General features: G+C 39.8%; 1 protein-coding gene across 1 annotated transcript in view; it reads right to left on the bottom strand.

Annotated features, from left to right (window-relative positions):
* Nucleotides 1–27216, bottom strand: part of DNTT (DNA nucleotidylexotransferase) — a 152889-nt gene that overhangs the window by 71218 nt on the left and 54455 nt on the right. Inside the window, exons 6-7 of the mRNA XM_075130974.1 lie at nucleotides 22301–22424; nucleotides 19143–19275 (exon numbers count right to left, since the gene is read on the bottom strand). Coding sequence (XP_074987075.1) covers nucleotides 19143–19275; nucleotides 22301–22424 — 257 coding nt within the window. The remainder of the gene's footprint in view (nucleotides 1–19142; nucleotides 19276–22300; nucleotides 22425–27216) is intronic.

The following is a 27216-nucleotide window of genomic DNA, read 5'->3' as shown; positions in this document are numbered from 1 at the left end:
TGTACCCTCTCATCAAACTACATGTCCTATGATGCACCATGGTCTCCTCTTTTAGTGAGGTGAGGTGGTTCTTCATGGCAGCTGTATGGAAGATTTGCATCGCAAGAAACGAAGTCCATTTGGGTAGCCCAGCCCAGAATGGGAGCATCAGGCACCTGACCTACAATTCCCATGAGGTACCCTAGTGGCATTTCAGGATCTAAATAATGCAGTTCAGTTTTTCAGTGAAAATGTTAAGTTTTCCATGGAAAACTGACACTTTGAGTTTTGACTAATTTTTTTTTTGCTAAATTTTTTGTCAATAAGCAGTTTAATCAAGAAATGGGAAAAGGATTTCAGAAGTGAAGTGAAGCAGTTTCAATAGAAAGTTTTCAACCAGCCTCAGTTATTTGTTTACTCACCATTTTATTTCCTGGTTTAATTGGTGTACATGAAAACTTTATTACATCATTTATGATTGATTTGTTCTTTCCACTTACTGTGAGCCACTTTATGTCATAGGACTGGGGAGTGGGGGCAGGAGACAATGGGACTGAAAACTATTATTACCAGTACTTTGTTCTTTCCACAAATAATTTTAATTGCCCTTATCATGCCCTTCCTACCGAATGGTATCTACAGCTGTTTTTTTCCCCTGTTCATGACAGTCATCCAAAAAAAAGGCCAGTGATCAGAAAAATCCCAGGTACAATTAACCAAAACCTTGTTGATTTTCAACTTTCTTCCACATAGTGAAACATATGGTAAAATCCAAGAATCTTGGTGAAAATTAAACAAATAACTGTCTATATTCATTTGGGGAAGCCAAAGAAACTTCTTATACCACATTTTTGTTATAAAATAGTATACCAGATGCCAGCAGCGGGCAAAGGAAAGTATCCACAAACAACTGTAGACTAACACACACTACTTTATGCCCTTCCAATTACCAGCAAACCACATGCCACAACTGTGCTACAAAACAGCTCTAACGTTATCATCATTGATCTTGCCTGAAGGTTTCTTGTAAAGAATTATTTGACATTCTTTCTATAGACTTTGAAAATGTAATTTATTTGGTGTATGCATCCTTTCAGGTTAACATCAGACACCAACTACTTGTACAATTTCTTCTTAACAAAGGTTTTTATATTCTTGTGATGTCTGTCATGTAGTCACATGCTCATAAATTATCAAAACATTTTCAGAGCAGTGGATCACCACTACTGTAGGAAATAGATTTTTCCAGTTCATAAAATCATCAAGATAGTTCAATTTAAGTGCTATTGGCATGCACTGTGGTTGCAAAATCCCCAGATTGATAGTGCAACATATTGTGTGTTCTACTAGTGCCTAAGGCAACTGGGTTTCACTACAGTAGAAAAAAATAAAACTTTTGGATGAAATTCCTGCCTGTCCAGAGAGCCAGCACAAGCCCTATGCACCATCCAACAGGCCTTATGTGGAATGTACCACGTACACAGACCTTTTGCTGTACCTCTACACTAGGGTGAATTTCACTCTTTGAGAAAGTCTTTTCTAGAGGAGGCCAAAAAATAGTGATGGCTCCCGCTTCCTGTAGAATGGATACTGGAATTGTTTGAGAGGATTCACAATTTCACTTCACTCCCTTTAGTCTGGGCCACAACCAAGCCTGATGTTTCATGCTCAGGATACTTTAAGAGAACAATTGAATAATACATAGGCACTAAGCAGTACTGTATAAGTTAGTTGTTCTAAAATATAGGCCTGAATTAATCTAGCACAGTGGAATTGCTAAATCTTTCAGGTCCAACTGCACCAAGAGAAGGATTAGAAGAATATAGGAATGAATACATTAACTTACTAAATGGGTCCCTGATTGCACATTGTACAGTTAAGGGTATGCCACCTCCTGAACACCCTTTTGTGGCCAAGTATGACTCGTGGTGCCCTGCCTTGGTTTCCCCTTTTCAGGGTTTCTCAAAAAAACCCACATCACCAGAGTCTGGTTTGGCTGCTCCAGTTACTTGACACTCCAACTAGGTCATTGAACAAGAGCCCAGCCCTTCTCGGGTATACCAGTCCAAAAAGAGAAACAAAGTCCTCACAGTCTACACCCCAGCTTCAAACAGGGCCCAACCTCTCTGTCCTGAGGGTCTGGTTTGTCTTACTGCTCTTTTATTGACCAGCAACTCCCAGGACTTCCTTCTTGGACTCTTTCTTCTCCCCTGACTGGAGAGAAGGACCCTTTGCCTTTCCCTAAACCCCCTTGTTTTTTCCCTAAGGGTATGTCTACACTGCAGCTAGGAGCAAGCCTCTCAGGATGGGCAGACAGACTCGCACCAGCAGGCTGGAGCTAGCATGCTAAAATAGCACCATAGACAGTGCGGGTTGAGTGGCAGCTTGGGATCTCAAGCCCACCCAACTTTCAAGGTCTGAGCTTGACTAGCCAAGTCTCTATGTCCACACTGTTATTTTTAACACACTAGCTCAAGCCCTGCTAACACAAGTCTGCCTACCAAGGCTGAGAGGCTTGCTCCCAGCTGCAGTGTAGACATACTTATGAGGCTTAGCTAAGCCACATGACCCACAAATCATGTGACTTTACTGCTTCTCACCACTGGGGAAGTGAGTTAATTGTGCCACAGGTGGGGCTGAGCCTTTATCTCCTTAAAGGGAGCAACCACTCTGTGACATTGACAAAGGTTTTCATCACAATCCCTGGTTTTCATCTTTCTGAATCATTCACATTTGGGTTACAATGTCTAGACCTTGTGTTTGCTTTAAAATAAACACAATCCCCTCTAACATTTTAAGAACGAGATGTGTGGAAAAAATACATTTTTCCATTGCTAACAATACCCTAATATACATTTTAAAAAGAGTGTTTACAGCGTAAACAGCTGAAGTTTCAAACTTGGGAAATGCAATTCAAAATGGTGGCTGCCACAATGTCTTTCTATCTAGATATTTCTAAGCTTATCACCATGGTACATGGGCACCTGTTTCAGAGGTAGGGCGTATATCTAAAGTAAACACACTTACCACCTGGCACTTCTCTAAAGAAACTAGAGTGGAAAAATGGAATCAGTTTTGAAAACATCCCTAATTAATAAAGACAATACCAATTTTTAAACATTTTTGATAACCAAAGCAAAAGGCAACTATTCTCTTCCCATCTTTTCTGTAGCAAACTATTCTTATCCGATCTTTCCAATATGCCTACAGGGTAAACACACTGAGGCAGGCTTTGGCTGAATCTCATACTGAGTATTCAGCTCAGAGGGTACTTGTGGCACCTTAGAGACTAACCAATTTATTTGAGCATGAGCTTTCGTGAGCTTCATTGGATGAAGTGAGCTGTAGCTCACGAAAGCTCATGCTCAAATAAATTGGTTAGTCTCTAAGGTGCCACAAGTACTCCTTTTCTTTTTGCGAATACAGACTAACACGGCTGTTACTCTGAAAACAGCTCAGAGGGTATTTTCCCACATTCATCCCCAGGTACAGTGGAGGTTTTATTTCAGTAGGGGTCTATGATTTATGGAAAAAGTCATCCAAAATTTAAAATAAACATCAAACAACTTTATTATGGAAACATTAAAGATGCTTTTGCATGCACTAAAGTTTAGAGCAGTGCTCTAAAACTATAATCATAATTTTATTACCTCTCATAAGTAATAAGCATATAATTTTATAAGCACTTAAATTAGCCATGAAAAGATTAAATTTTATCAAATTAGATTAAATGGATAGAATAAATGGATTTAAAGGCCACAGGGGACATTCTAACACTGTTTTGAGATCAGACCATATGCAAGGTGTGAAAATAAACTCATGAGAACTCTGCATTGTTAACTTGCTACTTTTTCCCACTTAATACTTCTTAAAATGGTTTTAATTTATGTAATTTCTCAGCAAATCATTTTCCTTTGATATTAACAATGAATTTTAAATAGAACAGTTGGAGTTTCTTCAGTGAATTCCATTCACTTGTAAAGCAACAGAGAACCATGATTATTTCTGTCCTGTTTCTGTGCATCCCGTTGTTCTTTTGACATCGCTTCTCAATAAATGGACTAAATGAGCTGTAAATATCAGCATTTAACCAATCAAAGAGATCTTTATTTATTTAAAATGTATCAGATTTGCTTAATCTAAAAAGGCTATTCAGGTCAGCTGAGATATTAGAAGACTGCTGAATCACATTTAATGCTATTTAAAAGGATGTGAACAGGCTAGAGGAAAAATTAAACCAAGGCCATTAAAATTTAATTTGTCTTAGTAAAGCCATTAACAGTTCAGTTTTATGCACTGGCAGGCATTCTAAAAATAGAGCCATATAATTCAGAAACCCAGAGTTGTTAAGTGGATGCCCCTTATGTAGCAAAAATTACAAAAAAGTGACCTCTCGTCCTAAGTAGCACAACCCCACAGTGTTGAGCGGGGGTAGGAATACGTGATACAGCATTGCCAGAGGGCAGCAGGAGAGTGCTGGAAGGAGCTTTCTTCCCTGTAGAGGGAAGAAAATTTGCTATAGATTAATTAAAGCACCTGAAGCCAATTAGAGCACCTGAAGCCAGTCACCTGAAAAAAAAACCCTGCTGCAATCAGACAGGAGGAGGAGTAGAAGCAGAGTGGATTGGTGTTGGAGCAAAGAGCAGTTTGGAGGAGTTGGAATGGAGTGGATTGGTGTTGGAGCAAAGTGCAGTTTGGAGGGAAGCAGAGGAGAGTTTGGAGAAGTGCTGTGGTATGCTAAGAAAACCAAGACCCTAGGTAAAAGGACACCTGGTTTGTGCATAGGGAGGGCAGGAAGCCCCACAAGCTGAAGGGCAGGAGAGGGAAGTAGCCCAGGGGAAGGAACTGCTAGTTCAAGTGGTTTACTGCTATCCCTAGGGCCCCTGAGCTCGGACCTAGAGTAGAGGGTGGGCCTGGGTCCTGCCCTCTCCACTCTCCTCCTCTAGGACACAAGTGGGGCAGTTAATACCCCAGTTCAGGGGCAAGAAATGGTGCCCTGAACACCCTCCTCCTCTCTCCCCTGCCCCCCACCCCTGCCCGAGAGCGTGAGACCCATCATAGTAGTGCCGGCAATTTGCCACAATAGGTATAGATAGACATATTGCATTACCGATTCACAAACCAATCAGCCTTCTCCTTTTAGCCTACTTGCTTTGCTTTTATTCCTTGAAGCAATCTCTTAAACTTTTACATTTCACTAGCACTAGCAGCCCTCTTTGAGATACTGCATTAGACTCTACCAAGGCAATTCTGCATCTGATAATTGCCAAACTAGTAGTATGATTTAACTTAAAAGTATATGGTTAATCAGAAACTCCCCCTCCTACATTATTTCAGGATAACTATGTGGAGAAGTAGACAACCCACCTGTTGTACATGATCAAGAACAATTGCAATGCCATGAATTTTGACAGAAATGGTGACATCTTCCTAAAAATGCTCTAGGTATTCTATACTAATTGAAAAGGAGTACTTGTGGCACCTTAGAGACTAACAAATTTATTTGAGCATAAGCTTTCGTGAGCTACAGCTCACATTATTGGATGAAGTGAGCTGTAGCTCACAAAAGCTTATGCTCAAATAAATTTGTCTCTAAGGTGCCACAAGTACTCCTTTTCTTTTAGTGAATACAGACTAACACGGCTGCTACTCTGAAACGTATACTAATTGAGCACATGTTGGCTTTCACTTTAACCTTGTCTGCAGCTTTGATTGTACCTGTGTGGTCCAGAACAGTCTTTATTTGTGTACAACTCTTGCCAACTACCACTAACATATAGCTGAATTCTGAATTATTCGAGTTGTAAGATTCCTCAAACCAGATTTATTAAATGCAGACAATGTTTCTGCATATGAATTTTTGATTTAACCATGTATTTAATTTCTAAAGAAATAATGCATGAAGGCAGTACATAATGTTACTCGTAACAAGTAACCTGTACTATACTGCTGTCTTTACAATTTTGCCTTTGCAAGTTGAAAACATTATTACAATATTTCCTGTATTCACTTTAGGAATATTTTGAGAATATTTCAAATACTAGAACAGTTACATGCACAGGCATTTGTTAATATTTTAGTCCACTGTATTTTTCATGTGTTTACAATATAATAAAGTAGGATTAAACTGAGAATACATCGGGTTATGTGTCAATGGACAACTAAGACTTCATACTGCACTGTCTGAAAAGAGAAGCTGCAATTTTGGGGTTGCATGGTCATTCTTTCAAGTGAATTAAAATTAAATATTGTCACAGCTATGATTGTATAAAAGGTGTCTAGCTGATGTACAAAACCTGGAATTGCATAACATTGGGTTTAATTATGTTGCTACATAAATTCCTCCATTACACCACAGAGCCTCTGGCTGAGTTTCTCATGTTCCTCACTGTGGTGGTGGAGATACCAAGGATGATAGTGGTCAGTGACTTTAAGGTGCATGCCAATGCTCCTTCTGGACTGATTTGGGAGGTCAAGGCTATAATAGCAACCATAGGGCTATCCTGCGTGATTTCCGGCTCTTTACATAAATAGTGAAATCCTGGTCCCATTGCTGTTACCACTCTGGATCTAGTGTTTGGAATAGCTTTGGAGAATATGGAGATTATAACTACATAATACGGTTATGGACTGATCACTTCCAGCCTAAGGCTTTGACACTCTCATGTAGTTGGGGTAAAAGATCTGTTTAATAGTCCACTTCTGGTGAAACTGGGTAGGTTCCAGAAGGATTTGAGGGAATGGTATCTATGGGTCCAAATGACCACTCTCTGAATTGTCTGGAGGGATATTAAGAACATATTTTGTCCATAGTGATACTGTGGCTCCCAAATACTTTCTTCACTCTCACAGTTCATCATGGCTTACAGGTGATTTGTGATGGATGCCATGAAAGGGAAAAAACAGTCAAAGATCTGATGGCAGAGGTCACTCTCTGAATGACACCAGTGGAGACACCAAGATTGCCTTTAAACTTATTCTGTTGATCATGTAGTTACCCAGGAAAGGATTTCCTCTTTCCTGATGGATGATTTAAGTGTTAGGGAAGCTTTGGAAGAAGAAAGGGAGTGGTAACCTCTACTATCTTCTTAAGGAGTCCTGTAAGCTAAAGATATTTCGTTAGTATGGATTGGATCACTTTGAGTTGGAAACCTCATCCACAGCAGAATAAAGTTTACTAGTGGCAAATCTGAGTTTGTTGATGTCCTAAGGCTCTTCAGTGTGTTGCTTACAGAACTGCCAAATCCATCTAAGATATGTTTAAATTTAGAGAATGTGCAAACAGTTTGGTCAACTCAAATGTTCACTGAGCAGACTGCCTCAAAGCTACCCTAAAGCTGATTTGTCCTTGACAAAATGAGAAACAGCAGATAAAACAGTTGTCCTCCCTGTAACTGCACTGGGAGAAAGTAAGCAGAAACCAACGTAATTGAACTTGAGCATCTGGGTACAGGTTACATCTTCCTGATTTATACCTAATCCTTTAGACTGAAAAGGCATAAAGAAATGTGTATGTCCAATGTATAATGTAACGGACAAGAAATTGTGTAATGCTGAGACTTGAGTAGAATAAGGAACCTCCGCTGATTATCTTGACTGAAAACTTAATGAAAGTAGATGTCCTTCCTTAACTGTAGCACCTTAGAGACTAACCAATTTATTTGAGCATAAGCTTTCGTGAGCTACAGCTCACTTCATCGGATGCATACTGTGGAATACTGCAGTTTCCACAGTATGCATCCGATGAAGTGAGCTGTAGCTCACGGAAGCTTATGCTCAAATTGGTTAGTCTCTAAGGTGCCACAAGTACTCCTTTTCTTTTTGTGAATACAGACTAACACGGCTGTTACTCTGAAGCCTTCCTTAACTGTATCAGTCCAAAAAATCTAATACTATTGTATTCCTACACCTCTCCAGAGCAGAAAGAAAATCTTTTATGGTGTACAAACAGCAATTAGAATGACACTGCACATTCTACAGTATATTAATAATTTAACCTGGATTTGAACCTATGTCTTCAGGGAAGACCGTCTCATGCACTAATTCAGTGCAACACTTACAGGTCCCACTAAAAAGTGCTTTTATCAACTACACAAAGTACCAAACAGAGCTTCCTTTTTATCAGACCTTATCAAGGAATTTACTTTGGGACCCAATGAATGGTTCAGTTCAATCACAAATGTTTTCAAGATATTTAAATAGATTGGAAAGTGTATATTTCATATTTTCTCTCTCTCTTGTACAAAATAAATTAGAATATACATAGTTTCATTTATCAGAAACCACCACCAATGTAACATTATTGTGATTACAGGACCCTCCTAGCAGTTCCATTTCTAAAAGGCCATGGGCAAGATTACCACAAAAGCAGTAGCTATATCAACATTATACAATGCTGTGACTCCATTAATGAAAGTATTTTTTGGCACAACTATTCCATCGTATTTGTGGCCAAAAATTCAGAAATATCTGACTTTTTAAAGAAGCCCTCAAGATATTTCTTTCTTACGCAGCAAATACTTATCACAGTCCCAGGCCATGTAAGTGCACCTTTTTTTTTTTTTAAAGGTCTGTTGAAGTACATCAAAAACTTAAGTGAAGCTGAAGGATCCCTTAAATCCAGATGATACAGACCCAATAGATTTGTTCACTAGGTTTATACCATTTTATCTGAGCTCCTTGCTTCTTTAGGCACAGGGCCTAAACTGAATATGTCAAAAGAGAATCACTTTAAGCTAAGAAACAAATTTCTGGCAGAAAGCCAAAATACTTATATTAACATAGATTAAAAATATTAATGTCTTGATTTCACATGCTTTTTAAAAATAACCTGTTTGCTCAGCATTGGTAAGACTGTTTCTAAGAGTACATCCATTCCTCTGGTAATGGTGATGAGGATGGGGAGGTGTACTTTTTGGATGTGGATCACATAGGTAAAAGTACTGATACTGTAGGTTTTTACAAACAAAGATCACCAAAGAGGCTGTTGCAGCCTCTCTCAAACAATATTTTCTTTAATGCTTTCTCCTGCATTGAAAAGAATGCTGCCAAATGATTTAGCTCCTTAGAGGGTTCCCTGATAGCCTTTCAGGAGCTATATCACCAGGCTTATAAAGGTCTTATTAAGAAGGTATTTAACAGCTTCATAATTTAGATTTCATAGAAATGTTTCTGTCGTGGGGTTCTCTCACTGTTAGGATACCTCCTCCTGGCTGCTCAAAGGATTAGCTCTCTCCAGATCTGACACCCACTTCCATTGTTTGCTCTCGCTACATCCCCTCTCGCTCTTTGGGACTCAGTGCACTCCCTCTTCATGACTTGGCCTTCCAGCCAGGTCACTGTCTGCTGTCTGTTTCTCCCCTTCTGGGGGCATCAAAGTCCAACTGGATCAGCTGTGATAATGCTTCTCCCGACGGTTTTCCAATCCAAGGCCAGGTCCTACGCCACTTTCCCAGCAGCTGGTAGAGGAACCTGGACCTACCCACTATTCCAGGTTCCAGTCCAGGGACCCTATGTCTAGCAAATATGGTCTGTTAGCTCCCAGACCCTGTTGCTAATTCCCTGGACTCCTTCCTACCTCTCTGCTCTATCTTCTGTCACCTCATCACTCTTCAAGCCCAAACTCCCTCCTCTCAGGGAATAACTGCAGTGACTTAACGCTGCAGCTCCAGACACTTCTCCCTTCTTCCAGGGAGTGACTGCGGACTACTACTGTTGCAGCCCCCTTCTGTTCTCCGCTTGCTGGCTTTGCACTGGCCAGCCTACACTTGCTCAGCTGAGCTTCCCCTTCTATTAGGGCCCCTAATTCTCCCCCAAGTGCAGCCTGTTTGGTTAATTAGCCCCCTCCCAGCTACCTGAACCTTTTCTGGTGATTTGTGGAGTGAACATATCACAGAAATGTAGGGTTGGAAGGGACCTGAGGAGTCATCAAGTCCAGCCCCATGTGCTGAGGCAGAATCAAATAAAGCTTGACCATCCCTGTCAGGTGTTTGTCCAACCTGTTCTTAAAATCCCTCAGTGATGGGGATTTCACTGCCTCCTTTGGCAGTCTATTCCAGAACTTAACTGTCCTTATAGTTTAGAAAGTTTTTCCTAATACCTAAACTAAATCTCCCTTGCTGCAGATTAAGCTCATTACTACTTGTCCTACCTTCAGTGGACACGGAGAACAATTGATCACAGTCCTCTTAACAGCCCTTAACATAGTTGAAGACCATTATCAGGTCTTCCCTTAATCTTCTTTTCTCACGAATAAGCACAACCAGTTGTTTGTTTAACTTTTCCTCATCGGTCATATTTTCTAAACCTTTTATCATTTTTGTTGCCCCTCTGCACTGTCTCCAATTTATCCACATGTTTCCTAAAAGCGTGGCATGCAGAACTGGACATATTACTCCAGGTGAGGCCTCACCAGTGCCAAGTAGAGCAGGACAATAACCTTCTGTGTTTTATATCAGACACTTGTGTTAATACAACCAAAATATTACCCTTTTTTCACAACTGTATCACATTGTTGACTCATTCAATTTGTGATCTACTACGATCCCCAGATCCTTTTCAGCAGTACTACTACCATCTACTCAATTATTGTCCATTTTGTATTAGGGCATTTAATTTTTATTTCCTAAGTTTAGGACTTTGCACTTGTCTTTACTGAATTTGATTTTGTTGACTTCAGACCAATTCTCTAATTTGACAAGGATGTTTTAAAATTTAATCTTGTCCCCCAAAGTGCTTCCAACCCCTCCCAGCTTGATGTTATCCACAACTTTTATAAGCATACTTTCCACTCCATTATCCAAGTCATTAAGGAAAACATTGAATTGTACCAGACCCAAGATAGCTCCCTGCAGGACTCCACTACATGTACTCTTCCAGTTTGACATTGAACCATTGATAACTGCTCTTTGAGCATGGTCTTTCAACCAGTTGTGCACCCACTTTATAGAACTTCCATCTAGACCATATTCCTAGTTTGCTTATGAGAATGACCTGTGGGACTGTCAGAAGTCTTCCTAAAATCAAGATCTATCATGTCTATAGTTCGCCCCCATCCACTAATCCTATTGAAGAAGGAAATTAGATTGGTTTGGTATGATTAGTTCTTGAGAAATCCATATTGGCTATTACTTATAACCTATTATACTCTAGGTACATAAGAACCGCCATACTGGGTCAGACCAATGGTCCATCTAGCCCAGTATCCTGTCTTCTGACAGTGGCCAATGCCAGGTGCTTCAGAGTGATGCATCCCCTGTCACCCATTCCCAGCTTCTGGCAAACAGAGGCCAGGGACTCTTCAGAGCATAGTTTTGCATTCCTGCCCATCCTGGCTAATAGCCATTGATGGACCTATCCTCCATGAACTTATCTAGTTCTTTTTTGAACCCTATTATACTTTTCACCTTCACACCATCCTCTGGCAAAGAGTTCCACGGGTTGGTACTGTGCATTGTGTGAAGAAATACTTCCTTTTGTTTGTTTTTAAACTTGCTAACTATTAATTTCATTTGGTGACCCCTAAATCTTGTGGTATGAGAAGGAGTAAATAACACTTCCTTATTTACTTTCCCCACACCTGTCATGATTTTATAGACCTTTATCATATTTTCCCCTTAGTCCAAGCTGAAAATTCCCAATCTTGTTAACCTTGCCTCATATGGAAGCTATTCCATACTCCTAATTTTTCTTGCCCTTTTCTGTACCTTCCTTCTTATCCCATGATAGCTTACTTTACTTAAGAGCCTTTGAGGGATCTTATCAAAGGTTTTCTGAAAAATCTAAGTACACTATCTGCACTGGATCATCCTTGTCCACATGCTTGTTGACTCCCTCAAAGAATTCTAGTAGATTAGTGAGGCATGATTTCCCTTTACAAAAACCATATTGACTCTTCTCCAACAAATTGTGTTCATCTGTGTAACTGATAATTCTGTAGTTTCAACCAATTTGCCTGGTACTGAAGTTAGGCATACTGGCCTGCAGTTACTTACAAATTGGTTGTTTAATAATTGGTTCCAGTATCTTTCCAGATATTGAAGGTAGGCTGACAGGTCTGTAATTCTCTGGGACTTCTTTGTTTCCCTTTTTAAAGATAGGTTGTGCATATGTCCTTCTCCAGTCCTTTGAGATCTCATCCATCCTTCATGAATCCTTGAAGAGAATTGCAAACAGTTCCAAGATTGCTTCCTCTTATTCCTTAAATAGCTTGGGATGTATTTCGTCAGGCCCTGCAGACTCTAATACATCTAACTCATCTAAATATTCTTTAACATGTTTGCTCTCTATTTTGGCTTGCATTCCTTCCCCCTTGTTGTTAATATTTTTTGCTGCTTATCTGATCACAATTAATCTTTTTTATGAAAACTGGAGCAAAATAGGCATTAAATACCTCAGCCTTCCTGATGTCATCTGTTGTTAGCTCATCTTCCCTACTAAGCAGAGGAGCTACACTTTCCTTTGTCTTTCCCTTGTTCCTAATGTATTTAAAGAATCTTCTTATTGCCTTTTATGTCCTTGGGTAGATGAACTTATTTTGGGTTTTAGCTTTTCTGATTTTGTCTCTGCATACTTGTGCTAGTCTTTTGTACTCCTCCTTGGCAATTCATCCATGTTTCCCCTTTTTGTAGGATTGCTTTTTGATTTGCAGCTAATTAAAGAGCTGCTGAGGAAGCCATATTGGCCTCTTACGATTCTTCCTATCTTCCCTTCTCATTAGGATAGTCTGCAGTTGTGGCTTTAATATTCTAATTCAGCGCTCCCAAACTCCTTTATCCCTTAGATTTTTCATCCCATGGGACCTTACCTAAATGTGTTCAAAATCTGCTTTCTCCCCCCCACCTCCCCGCCCGCCTTCTAGCACTTATATTCCTATCTGTACTTATGACTCTTTTTAGCACAAAGTTGAGCATCTCACAATCTTTAATGTATTTATCATAGTAACACCCTTGTGAGGTATGGAACTGCTGTTATTCTCATGGGCTTTGAGGCGGAGAAAGAATAAGTGGCTTATCCAAGTCTGTAGCAGAGAAGGCAGGGTCTTCCAGCTCTCATGCTGGCCCCCTAACCATTGAACCATCCTTCTCAAACTTCTGAGGCCTTTAGTCCATTTTTACTCAGTCCACATTCAGGCAAACTCCAGTCAATGGATATTTGACTGTATAATGTCTGAGTAAAAACGGAATAAGGATTTAGACCCTAATGCAAATGGGGTGGGGGGAGGAATAGGAACTATTCTTTAAAAATTACAATATAATATTCCTTTACTAAGCACTATACGCTTATGTCTATGCAATCTGGCATTAAAATATCAGTCTCAAAACAAAAGGCCAGAATAGTAACACTTGTACAGACCTTTAGAAGCAATAAGCTGAATGATTTTTTACACAATGACAACCACTTATATCATGATGGGAGGAAGTAAGCCTGAATTCTTCTCAGCTGTATATGCCTGTTTTTTACCGTGAGTGATAGGAATGAGCGTAACAGAGACATCTACAGACTAAACTAGTAAAGCTGTCTTGTAGCTCCGCTAGTGGAGTCTTGCTTTCTAAAATTTGATTCTTAATATCTTCCCTTTCTGGGCTAATTTCTTTGTAGTCTTCTAATGGAGCCTTCCTCTGGGTTTAGGAGCCTGGAGTTATGTTTTAGTCTCTGCTTTGGTATAAGTATCTGGAACTAATTCCATGCTCTGAGCTAGTGTGAGAAGAGCACATGTTGGTAGTATGGTAGTAGACAGATGGAAAAGCATTCTGATTCTATGGATACGCTGTACAGCATCTGCATTTACAATGTACAAAGCACCCATCTACTGTGTGAAGAGCAGTAATGTTCAGAAACCAAGGTGTCTTCATTCACGAACTACATAACTGAATTATACAATAACAAAGTCACTTGCTTAACCCAGATACCAGATCTTTAGGTCTGATTTTGTGTGTGTGTGTGTTTAATGTTCAGAATGTGACTTCATAGTGGGCTGAATCCAATATCAAAACTCCAATTTCACTTTTCCTACATATTTTGTGTCTACTGGACTTTTTTAGATTTTTACAATAATTAAAAGGGATGCCTACCCAGAGTTCCAGGCGCTTCCCTGACACATTATATAAACAAAAATACAATTAAACGGCCATCAGAACTGAGTCCCCTACAAAAGACAAAAACTCCCTTTGCCCATGCACACCTAACCCTCATATAACCCCACCTTCAAAACGTACTGCACAGAACGAATGACAACTGAAGTTTTATCTTGAGTCACTTAGTCATTTCATCAGCTAAACCAAATCAATGAAAATCCAAGATGCTGCAGTATGTGATGTTAGTGATTCACCACGTGACAACTTTCTCTGAGTCTTTGTTGAACAAGTGTTCCAACATGGTGTTAGGGGACATTGTGCTGCTGGAACTTTTTGTTTGAGACCTAAATCTGAGTTCCTTGTGTTCATTAAAAATCTCATTTTTTATTAATAGTCTTGCATTAATAATAGCACTAACACCTATACCGCCAATAGTAGCATCTCATTACTTGAGATATCTCATCTCATTTTATATATGAGATACACTGTTACTAACAGAAGTCTCTTAATAAGGAGCAGTGGGATTTTTAATGACTACAGAAGTTATAAGGAACTCAGTTATAGGTCTCACTTAAAAGATGTGTGACAAGATACACCCACCCAGCTTATATACTGCTCTATTCTTAGCAGGTATTCAAGACACGCACACTGTTAACTAAATCAATCTAACAATATCATTTTACAGCAACTTGTCTTCCCTGTCCCCACCCCAATATCACATGATGTTTTAACTTAGTCAAATTCTGAGATGAGTTGCATACTTTCAACTCCCACTGCAACTAATGAGAACTAAGAGTGCCTAGTTCCTCTCAGTATTTGGCCCTTAGATTTCAGGATAATAGGGCAAGAAAATTTTTATACATGTGTCGAACATTTAATCAGAGCTATATTATTCATGATCATTTTATTATTTTAATGTTATGCTAATTCAAGTATGCTGCACCACAAACCCAAGTCCTTCCTGTAACACATTCTATCATCTTTATATGGTGCTATCAGCTTCCTCAACACTTCTCTGTCTAGCATGGAGCTGCTCGGCAATCAGTAGATAGACGACAAAATGCATTCCTATGGACAGCATGTGTAGAAGCATGATTTACTCATTCTTTAAGTGCAGTTGTTCCATTTCTAAATTTACCCTTTTATTTCAGCACTGCAATTTGTGTTTCGCTCTCACCCGGAAAAGTGTGTCCTAACAGAAAAGAATTTTTAACTTCTCCCACGTGGCTTAGATTTTGCTCAGGCTGACCTGTACCATAAGCGTGTGGTATATCATGGCACTATCTCTTTAAAATTAGTCATGCATAATCATCAGGGGCTTCCCATTGCAAGGGAATGTACATGATGCAGACACAGAGTCTGCACAGAGTCTGTAGTAGCCATCTTGTCATGTAACTAATGAAGAGGGTTGTGGTTTAAATATAGCCCTGATCTCACTCTGGGTTCCTAAAGTACAAAGCCTGCAGCATACTCACAAGGAAGATACTCTCAGCTGACTGACCTATGTTAGACAGCACAGCAGGGAAGTGGCTTCTATTGTTTCAGCTATCACCACACACAGGTGGATTTAATTGTTCCTTCATTTAGCCTGAATGAATGGTGCTTAGTATACCCATAGACTTTACCCAGGTCTGTGACTGATGGCAGCCAACATAACAAAATGCACACTGTTAGGATGTGCAAATGGGTTCCAGTAAAATAAGCTGAAATGAGTTGGAGTTGAATATTAGCTCAAATCTCAAACCTTTTATGATGTTTGAAAAATGATGCTAAACTGATTTTCACATGTCTCCACCTCCTATTTTTGGCCAGGACAAATACTGAAATACCTGATTACATGGCATTTGCAAAGTAGGTCGAACCAAGAAATACCAGAAATCTAACAAAAAAGGCAGCTCATTAAATATCCCCAGCCTTAAGTCAGTCAGATGCTTATATCCCCCTGTTGAACCTCCAAACAATGTAATTGCTCATTACTAAAGGATTCCAGTGATTTTTGTTAGATATCTTGTAATCTCCTCTCCATGTTTACTTGTGATGAACAGGGCTTGCCATTTCATAGACCCTTGGCCTCTACACTGTGATAAAACACTTGCAGCACAGAATCTCAGAGCCCACATGAGCTGACTCCAGCAGAGGGGTTGGGCTTTAGGGTTAAAAATAGCAGTGTAGATGTTCCAACTAGGGCTGGAGCCCAGTTTCAGAGACCCCTGTGGAGGGGAAGGGTCTCAGAGTCCAGGCTCCAGCCTGAGCCTGATCATCTACACTTCTAGCCTCACAGCTTCAGCCCAGGTCAGCTGCCCTGAGTCAGCCAGAGCGGTCTCTCAGGTCTTTCACTGCAATGTAGACATACCCTAATTTCCCCACCACTGCAACTGCACACCACACACACTCCTGGAGCAAGATACTTATCTGCTTCTTATCTCCAACACTATATATCTAAGATACATAGCTACACAGTAAGAGGAATCAGTGCACTATGGGGTGAATATGTTATTCAGAACTTTCAGACCTCACGCAATCATGTGTTTGTGGTATGTTTGTAATATACTGGATGTATTTTGGGAGAATCCCTGGCACAAAGCCAGATGACTAATAAAGCCTGTCTACCTTTTTAAAATGTGCTAAATCTATACATACAGAACAAAGAAACCCAAACAAATAAGGAGTCACAAACTGAAATTGTTCTGTAAGAGGTCTTGAGCTAATGGTTCTTATTTCTTACTACAACCCAGTGCAATACGTTTGACCACTACCACCTCATACAGATAAAAGAGAGAGTTTGGGGAAAACTCACTGTTATACAGCCATCATGGTATCTCAGTAACCAAAATATATATGCGCTAAATACATTTGTCAATCCAATTTAAAAATGAACAGTGTTCAAAGATCCTACAATCTATCATTTATTCCCTGTAGTTTGGTAGGCTACTGTTGTGGGGAGGGGGAATTTTGTGCTCCTGAGTCCTTTAGGCATTGTTGATAGGATCACTCTCAAGACTTCACCACATACTTTTCTGTATAATTCACCTGTACATCTTTATATAACCATTTAAAGATATAAAGTCTAATGACCATTACAAAAGCACAAAGGAGCCTCGTAAAGAATGAACAGTGCAACAGGCCTACATCTGAATCTGTGAGACTCACACATTGCAAACATCTATGTTACCAAAAAGCCCCAAGCATACATCACATCAGAAGAAACAGTGATTGTTACAACTGTGACAGTTTTATATCCATAATTCTGCCCTAGCAAGGTGCATGTGTAAATAATAAAGCTTACCAGGAACACAAGGTACATGACTAATTTGCATCAAACTGAGCAGATTGCAGTCACAATCATCTTAGACATGGAAGTGCAGCATGCAGATACTAGAGATCGCAGAATGTAATACTCAATCTTGTTGCAGCATTCTAATCATGGTTCGCATATGGGCAACAAGTCACACTTTGGCCACCTCTCCATTATATACAATATATCTACGTACTATGTAGCGTATATTTTTACTATTAGCATTACAGATGTAGGGCATAATTATAAAAGGGATCAGGAGATGGCACAAAGGTGATGGTGATGGCACCAGTAACTTGTGAGCTATTTTAGGCCCTCATCCTGTAACTGATAACATACAGGTGGATGTGTGGAGCCCTATGAGGACTCCCAAGGTGCCTTGCATGAGTGCAACAGACCACCTACATGCTCTCAGTTGCATGATTCTGGCTCCTATGATTAACAAAATTTAATTTCTCTCCTTCTCCTCTCTTTGCATGGCAGCTTTACCTGTAGTTGTAAAGAAAAGAGATTTGAGAGAAGTGCAGAGCATGTTTTAAGTCCAAGAAGAGCTTTTTAATTACCATTTTTCTGGCAGGTACTCTTACACTGCTAGCCAGTCAGAAAGAAAGATTTGAAAAACAGACAAACAACACAGTAGATTTAAATTTCTGGTGCTAGTGAATATTCACTTGTATAATTAAACTTAGTTTTATAACAATGCTGTAAGGAACAGCATCTATTAGTGGAGCTTGGGGCTAGAAGCCAGGAACTTCTGCACTGTAGTCCTAATACTACCACTAACTTGCTGTGTGGCTTTAGGAAAGTCACTTAACTAACTTGTACTTCCATCTGCCAGAACTTCAAATTGAGAATAAACCTATTTTAAAGGAGGGTTGTGCAGATTAATTATGTAAGCCTAGGATAATATTTTATTTGGGATTTGGATTTTTGTTTTTTCTAGAGTGGTTTGTTTGATATAGTAGTTTGTAGCTCTACGTACATTAAGTACTAAGTGTTAGTGCTTGGGAAGAGATCTGGGTGAGGTACTGGCTCCCCTGAAGCCAATGGGACTTTGACTTTAGTAGGACCAGGATTTCACCCAAGTTTGTGATGTTAGAGAGAATATTCAGGTACTAATTTTGATTTACTAGGGTGGTGAGATTTGTTTTCCGTTGATTTCACATATGTTCTCCCTACATTCAAAAGCTTAGAGGAAAATAACCAGACAGGTAGGAAATTCCAAGATCACCTAGCTACCCAAAAATTACTGTTCTCTCAGGTCAACAAGCACACCATGTCTACCTCTGCAGATACTGGGCTCTTTCTTGCCACCTTTTCTTCTCCCCAACCAAGTTTATAAGAATGAGTATCAACAAGGAAAACTCATTGCCTTCAATCACACATTAAAGGCCTTTTTTAAAGCGTAAAACTTCTATTATTGTACCATTTTCAGGTATGGGAATTTAGTTTCAACAATAAAAAGCATGGAAAATCCTATGTGATACCATAATGTGCAATACAAACATATCACTTCATCTTTTTTGTATGTAGTTTGTTTGTAAGCTAATAGATTTTTATAATGATAAACCAAGAATCTGTACTTTTCAGAGTTGAAACCCTTGGAAATGTGATCAAAAAAGTCTTGCTTCCTAGGATTTGTCCATGTAGATTTTTTACACTATTAACTATTAGAAACGAACTTTCATACGCTCCCATTTATTTTCTTTGCTTGCTCTCTACAGCTCAGAAATCAGCATTTTGTGTATGTATGGGGGGAAGACAGGAAGTCCCAAATTATTTATTCTATTTACCTTCTGAAGCCACCAGTTGTGGTCACTAAAGCATCTGGTAAAAATGTCCGTACAGCATCTTTAACAATCAAGCTTACTGCATCTGCTTCTGCCTTAAATACTTTGCTAACGAGGTCTTCGTGGTAGAGAAATCCTAAAAGTAATTTTACATGAGTTAAAAAAAGTATTGATCTGAATGAAATATTAAAATATACATATAATTAAGCAAGCTAAAGATAAGGCAGATAATAAACTGTTCAGCAGCAAGTCAAAAACACTCAAGTTGCATGAAAGGCATGGGATTCCTAAGCTGACCCCAATTAAGATACGTTTTACTTCAACCAGAAGTTATGAGCCTGATGTAGGAAGTACTGGGTAAAATGTCATGGTCTGTGTTATATAAGGAATTCAGACTAATCATAATGGTGCCTTCTGGCCTTATAATCTATGAGCAGCATGTTTTAGTTCAACATTACTTCCAAATATGGCTCTACCTCTTCAGAGTCAGCTCAAGAAATTTCTACTTTTTACAAGAACAAACCAGGGAGAACTTACTGATAGATTTATTGACTCTATTAACTTTCCCCAAAGGAAAAACATCACTAGCAGATTTCCTTAGAAGCTCCAGGTTCTTGATGGGGAATGAATCTCTGGCTTCACCAAAGAAGTTCCATTGCTGAGCACCAGGCGGGTGGATGGAGACTAGCAAGGGTGGTTAGGAGATAAGCACCAGCAAGAACAGAAAAGGTTCTGGTTGGTCTTGGGGAGCTAGGAGAAAAGTGTCATTGGGACATGAGAAGAGGCTGGATTGTTTTTTTAGGTCACAAAAGAAGTGGTAGTTAGGAATGGTTGATATTAGAGATCAGGTGTCTTCAAGGGTTCTGTAAGTTGGGCTGATCTAAGGCTTTCAGCATTATAAGGGGTTGAGAGTTGATCAACTTCTACAAAGCCTACAGCAGCCTCTGGTGTTAGTGAAAGTTAAGATTTGCTACTTGTAAAATCCTGGCCCCTGTGAAAGAAAATGGGAGAACTCCCATTGAGTGACTTCACCCTTCGTGTTTTAGAGGCTTGGGAAAGGAGAGGACTGGACTGGAGCCCTGGTGGTGGGGGCCACTCATGTCTGGACATAATTTGGACAGGGATAAGACCTTTTGATCCATGCATCCTTTATTGTAGTAATGATTATATTAACAATGACATTTAAATCACATTAAAATAATCAGTAGCATTAGCGTGTCTGAAAATAGGTGAGCTTTAAAGAATGATAGAAGAAGTGCACCCAGCACAGGGCACATCTATGTGAGGGTCACCATATTGTGCATGTTGGGGTTTGTCTAAATAGTACATTAGTGAGCACCAGCTAGGGTGTAATTTCTAGCACACAATACCATGTTGTGCACTAACAGTCTGTGTGGATCCCCCCACCCCCCGGCACAAACTGAAAGTTCCCTAATGCACAAATCCACGAGGTGACCAAACCTGGGACCTTTGGAAGTGAAAGCAGAGGCTTTTACCACTTGAGATGAAAGTGTGTGTGTGTGGAGAAAGCTCCTCATGTCACTTGGAATTGGAAAAAAAGAGTGTATCCAGATAAACGTATGCCAGTTCAGAAAAAAAAGTTTTGGTTGTGTTTATAAGAAGAATTTTAAAGCACCCTGCATTCTCCAGTCAGAGCATTTCAGCAACCAGTTTTAAAGGAGAACATAGTTTGGCTTTCTCAAAAATTGTTACTGTGTATCATGAACTGGGGCCAATATCACAATCAGTGAGGAGGAGTCAAACCCCGGACCTAGAGCAACCAAAGCTCAGGTCTCTGCTACTCAAGCTAAAGGAGAGCTGGCTTCAGAGGTATTGATGACTGGAATATATAGTGTATTTTAAAACCAAACCAAAATTTATTTTAAAATCCCAGAGGCTACACCTCTGGCATAAATACACCTGGGTCTAAATTTTTCCATTTCAAGGGGAATTGAGGGGCTTTTCTGCAGAAACAAACAGTGTTAAAATTGGCTTGACTGAGTTTGCAACAACCTTCCAATGAGGAAGTTCCCTTAAAGTTACTTAGCAAACTTACAATCCAAATAAAGTTTAGTTGCAGTCTATAAGGAACAGACATACTAAAAACATTGAATTATTTAAGTTTTCTAACTAAAATAGAAAAAGTCAGAGGTATTGAAATTGCCACTGACTCCAAGAACAGAGATCCACAAACAGAATGAGAATGGGAGGCAGATTAATATAGTCTGGGGAAAAAATGACACACCTGTGTGCATTAAGAAAAGGGGTATTGGTGTATGGATCATGAAGCAATCGCAGAACATGCCCCCTTGTGGTGCACCAGGAAGCTGCAGTCACCTTGCCTCAGTTTCCCCTCATCCATGATGGTTCTCTCAGCCTTCAGCACAGATTGGTTTCTGAAAAGATTCAGCACTCTGCCCCAGGTATAAAAAATGATGCACAGCCCTTCCTATAAGCATTTGTCCTGTTGCATAGTCTTGACCCTTCTTTTCCTGGGCTCAGTTTCCAACCATCCCTTGGCTCCAGTCAGTCTTTTCTTCCTCCCCATTAACAGCAGAGGTTGCTGTACGCTTTACTAGGTTGGTTACATGGGTGGGGGAAACCCACATGCAACTTCAGCTAAGGGTTCCCAACCCTGGGAGCCCTGAACAACTGGGCTGTGTGTACCATAACTCAAATTCACTCTTTTTCCTTCCCAGTGCCTCTTCCTATGTATCAGCCTGGCCTGATCGAGAAAGTCCTTTCTACCATATTTTCCCAAATACCAATCCTGGGCTCAAACTTCTTTTCCTGTGGGGCAGGGTTCCACAGCCCTCCTTTCCTGGAGTTGTGTTTTGATTGTACCAGGCTTCCTTCAGCCCTTCACTTCTTCCCACTGTAGATCCTGGACCTCTCTGAGTCTTTTTCCCTCAGGACTGTTCCTTGCCCTCAGTCCTGGACTCAAGCTCCTGGCCTGAGACAGGGTGATCACAGCCATCCTTCCTAAGGCTGTGCTTCACTTCTGGCAGACTTTTATAGAGCACCAACAACTTGGGTTACACAAGACAAACCATACTCCTGTAGTCTTGAAGGTTAAGAACCACTTCTATAACCTACTCTAACTCATGCTGTTTTAAAGGCATTAAAGTACTTAAACACCAATCTTTTAGTGGGGGTTTTACCTGCTTTCTGCATCCTTGATAGCTTCAGGGTCTTGTCAGCTTTTACTTCTTCCAGCGTCCGAAAACCCATTCTGTACCATTTTTCTGATGTCTTCAATCCCACTCCAAAGACAGAAGTAAACAGCTAAAGTAAACAGAACAATATACATTTTAGTGTAACTGCAGACATCTGCTGAGACAACACAGTGCTGCTTTCAAAAAGAACAATGGGTTAACAAAGTAAAAAACCAATAGATTTGTGTGTACAACTAAAACATAGGGCAATATTCATCCTCGCTGGATTTGTTGTATGGGTGTAGCTTCTTCTTTTCTTTTCTTTTCTTTCCTCACAATTACCCTATGCAACCAAATAGTTATGATACCTGAACAGTTTTCATTAACATGAAATCTAAAAAAAACCAGCAGCATCTTGGCATGATTTAGCTAAATATGTAGGATTTTCAGTTGTACTAAGCAACTATACTTACTCTTTTTTCACCATTCAAAGTGATACATTAAGTAATAAACAGTAACCTTATATATAAATTTAAAAAAAACAACAACAGAAAACCTCTTCCAAGCCGGCACTCCATTGACTTCCTAGCATAAAGGAGAAGAACTGCTTCCACATTGTCTGTTTTAGAGGTTTCAGAGTAACAGCCGTGTTAGTCTGTATTTGCAAAAAGAAAAGGTCTCTAAGGTGCCACAAGTCCTCCTTTTCTGTTTAGAGGGTATGTCTACACTACGGAATTAGGTCGAATTTATAGAAGTCGGTTTTTTAGAAATTAGTTTTATATATTCGAGTGTGTGTGTCCCCACAGAAAATGCTCTAAGTGCATTAACTCGGCGGAGTGCTTCCACAGTACCGAGGCAAGCGTCGACTTCCGGAGTGTTGTACTGTGGGTAGCTATCCCTCAGTTCCCGCAGTCTCCGAAATGAGATTCAAAAGTTCTCGGTTCTTTTCCTGTCTACCTGGCCAGTGCATCTGAGTTGAGAGCGCTGTCCAGAGCGGTCACAATAGAGCACTCTGGGATAGCTCCCGGAGGCCAATACCGTCGAATTGTGTCTACAGTACCCCAAATTCGACCCGGCAAGGCTGATTTAAGCGCTAATCCACTTGTCAGGGGTGGAGTAAGGAAATTGATTTTAAGAGCCCTTTAAGTCGAGAAAAAGGGCTTCATCGTGTGGACAGGTGCAGATTTACATCAATTTAACGCTGCTAAATTCGACCTAAAGTCCTAGTGTAGACCAGGACCTAGTGACATCCTGATTTTACTGTTTCTGAACTACAAGCTGCTGCTTGTACATCTCCTGATTTTGGTGCCACTGCACTCCCAGGAGATGGAGTCAGTGAGAACATTTTGGCTCTGTAAGGACTAAATTGATGGAAATTGATCTCAATGCCCACAAGACAGAACTGTGGATACAGAGGGTAAGTACATAGAGCAGTTATCAATATCTGAAAAGGTGTCTTACAGAAACATAAGAATTTGCACTTGATGCTGAACACTGTCTAAGAAGGGACTCAAACACAAATGAAGAGGCAAATTTATTTTTGCTTTGCCCATTGTAAATACAGTGCCAGTCCTGCAGCCCTCACATGAGTCATCCCAGCACTGACAAATATTTCTTCTACTAAAAATGCCAGAAAGTGCTATCTACCAAGTCAAGCTGCATCTCATATTGTATCTAACTCAGCTGAGCTGTCCCCCTACCCCTTCATCCCCTTACCCTTCATGCAGACAAAGGACAGTGATCATCTGGAAAAGGCTTGATGGGGTTGGTCCCCTGGATTTATGCCAGGGAAGTTTCTTACCCCTCCTGAACAATCTTAGCCCAGCTTTGATTCAGGATCTGCCATTGGGTGCTCCTCCAGCTCTAAGCAGCTTTTTCTTTTTGGCCAGGAAGGAGGAGACTGACTCTCCACCCCTTTAGGCTGAACTGAGGGAGAAGCAAAGGGTCATTGAGGTTCTCCTGCTGCTACAGAAAGGCCTTTCATCCCAATCACTCTCCTGTAGTGGGAGTGGGGGGTTCCGGGCAAGTGGATGATCTTTAACCTTTGTATACTGTAATTGATAAACACATAATGTTCTTACATTGTTTAACCATCGTATTATTTTTTCCATTCACATCCATGTACCCCCACATTACACTACGTCCTGTCACACCTTTGGGAGCAGACAAAATCTTTGCAGGAAAAGAGATTTGGTGGTTTGAGCTGAGATGGTAGATAGGGGAGGGTTTTATGTATCTCCCAGAATGGTGGTATTCAATATGTAGCTAGGACCATAAGATTAACCAGAAATGATGGACTGGAGTCTGTTTCAGTGGTGGCTCTATCCCTCTCTACAAGGGTGAAGTATAGTTTAGTGCAAGCTATTTGTCCAGACCGGTATTCTTTCTCTGACAGTTTTGACTTTGGGATCTACCAGTCAGGACCAAGGTTGCTCAAGGTCAGGTTGAGTGCTATAGCAGCCTTTGCATCAAAGTGTGATGTTCATTCCCCTCCTCCATTTGCTTATATTCTGGTTGGTTGGTTGGTTATTAAATAAAGTTGCTGCCATTATGCCAGAAATTATTACTTTTGGGAAGTACATTTTTAGGAATCCTCTGGGCCATGCTATTACAGGAATATTAAATCCATACGATTAAAAACACAATATGAATGTAAACAAAGACAAAAATTTATGTAGTGTTAAATGTATTATGAAATACAAACACATTATGGCTACTTCAAATATTACTCAATGTGGTCAATGTCAATTGAGATCATCAAGGCAGAACTACAAAAACAAGTTAGACCAGCTTGTAGGTCCAACTAGAGTATCTGATTTTTCAAGGTACATGCTGAATATTTTCCATTTATAAATCAGTGTTCTCGGTTTGTCTATTTATGCTAATTCTGCCATTTAACCCTTTGTTTTCTGCTCCCAGTTTAAGCCAATATACTCTTTTACTACAAACCAGACAGTTATATCAAGATGCTCAAAGAAACCTACATTTATACATAACAGTAAGATGCACAAGAGAAACATGTCTTATGACTTTGTTGTGCCACTTACAACATCAAGGTTTGTATCAGCCATTCCTGAGTAAGGCCTGTAAATCTATAAATAAGGCAAGTAAATGGAATTTTAGTATGTTTCACTTCCATCCATTGCTAAGTAATTTTGTACATCAATTTTGTTTCAAGAAAAGGATGTAGAGCAAAATGTCTAAAATATAAGCAATATTCAGTCGCTCAATCTCTCAGATGGATTGTGATATGAAAGTGGAGAGAGAACCTCCAGGTTTTTCCCAAAGAATATGTTCTCCATACTCAATTTGTCAATATTGTATCTCTGAGCGATTTCATTGCACATTCATAGATTTGATGAGTGACTGCACAATTTTCTCTTTCCATTGAATCTACAACCTTTGAATTCAGACCATGCTAATTTTATCAGGTGTTTTTTTCTAATGAGATTAATTCTTTGGAAGTAATTAAGATAAAGAAAAGGGAAGGATGGAAATCTGGATAATTTTAAATAAGAATTACCCTACATGTTGTATGTAATGGATAAGATTACCTATTCTTTGTTTGGAACATGGGTGTTTGTAAGGGAATATGATTACATTTTCAATCTCATTTTAAAAAATCATTTAGATTCTTATCTTTTAACATTTTTACTAGTGTTGCATTTTCAAAAGAGTCTGTTACTGGTTATAGAATGATTCAAAGAAACTTTATTAATGCTTAGCAATGGTTAGAGATCAGTAGTAAATGGACTCTATTGTCAGTGAAGGAAAACAAAATTAACTTTTATTCTCTACAAACTGCAGTTCTTTAGCATTCACTGAAGTTAGAGCCATGAAGTTCACTGCCTAAGGGTCTCTTGGGTTATAAATATTCCATTTTCACTATTGTATATCTGGTCAGTACTGAGCTTCTGTTGGTAAAAGTCATTGTACATTTACTCCCACTGTACCACAGTTTATTTCAGTATTGACAAGAATTAATGTCAATAAAATGCATTGTCGTTCATATTGTGTACAGCTAAACACGTGCTGTACAGTCTGAGTTGCTCAAAGAATAACCATATAACGTTGTTGCAATTTGCTAACTAAAAAAAAATTATATTTATATATTGCTTGGTTTGTTAGTAATTAAAAAACCCATAGCATGATAGGTAGCCCGTTGGCTTAGTGTGCACTAGTATTCACCTCTACAGACCTCACTTAAAATACAGGCTTCAGTCACACAAATTTTGGCCCGGAGTTTTGTAGTCTTATCCTACTTCTCAGTGGACATGTGCATGCATCACAAAACTACCACACAGGTTGGAATCATTCAGAATGATAGTCTGTGTGCAAGAGAGGGCCAGCATTACAGTTATAGTGGGGTTGCAGGGCAGGATTGAGGTACATTGGCAGAGCAGTGCAGGCTGGGAAGCTTGCACAGCAGCTCACTCTCTCACTGGCCATAGTCCTTCAGACAGGACAACATTAACACAAACTGGGAACTTTTTAGTGTTCACCCTCAGCACCCACACTGCCGAGTCACAGTGCAGCAATTCAGTGTACACTGCTATAGTTCAAACTACAGTGGGGTAGTGCAGACATAGCCAAGTTAAAGAATCACTCTTTTCAATCTCTCCTCAAATGAGACTTTAATCATTCTCTCCACCCTTTTCTGGACAAATGCAATAAGATCTTTATTTAGTATATTAAGGGTATGTCTACATTGCAGCTGGCCCGGGCCATCTGACTCCGGCTCAGAGAACTCAGGCTATGGGACTGTTAAATTGTGGTGTAGACATTTGGGCTTGGGCTGGAGCCCAAACTCTAGGACCCTGTGAGATGGGAGGTTCCCATGGCTCGAGTTGCAGCCGAATTCCAAACATCTAAACCACAATTAAACAGCCCCGCAACCTGAGCCTTGCAAGCCTGAGTCAGCT

The sequence above is a fragment of the Caretta caretta genome, chromosome 7 (genome assembly GCF_965140235.1).
Source record: "Caretta caretta isolate rCarCar2 chromosome 7, rCarCar1.hap1, whole genome shotgun sequence".
In the NCBI taxonomy this organism is placed as follows: Eukaryota; Metazoa; Chordata; order Testudines; family Cheloniidae; genus Caretta; species Caretta caretta.
The sequence above is the reverse complement of the archived record's forward strand: the minus strand, read 5'-3'. Positions and strand labels throughout refer to the sequence as shown.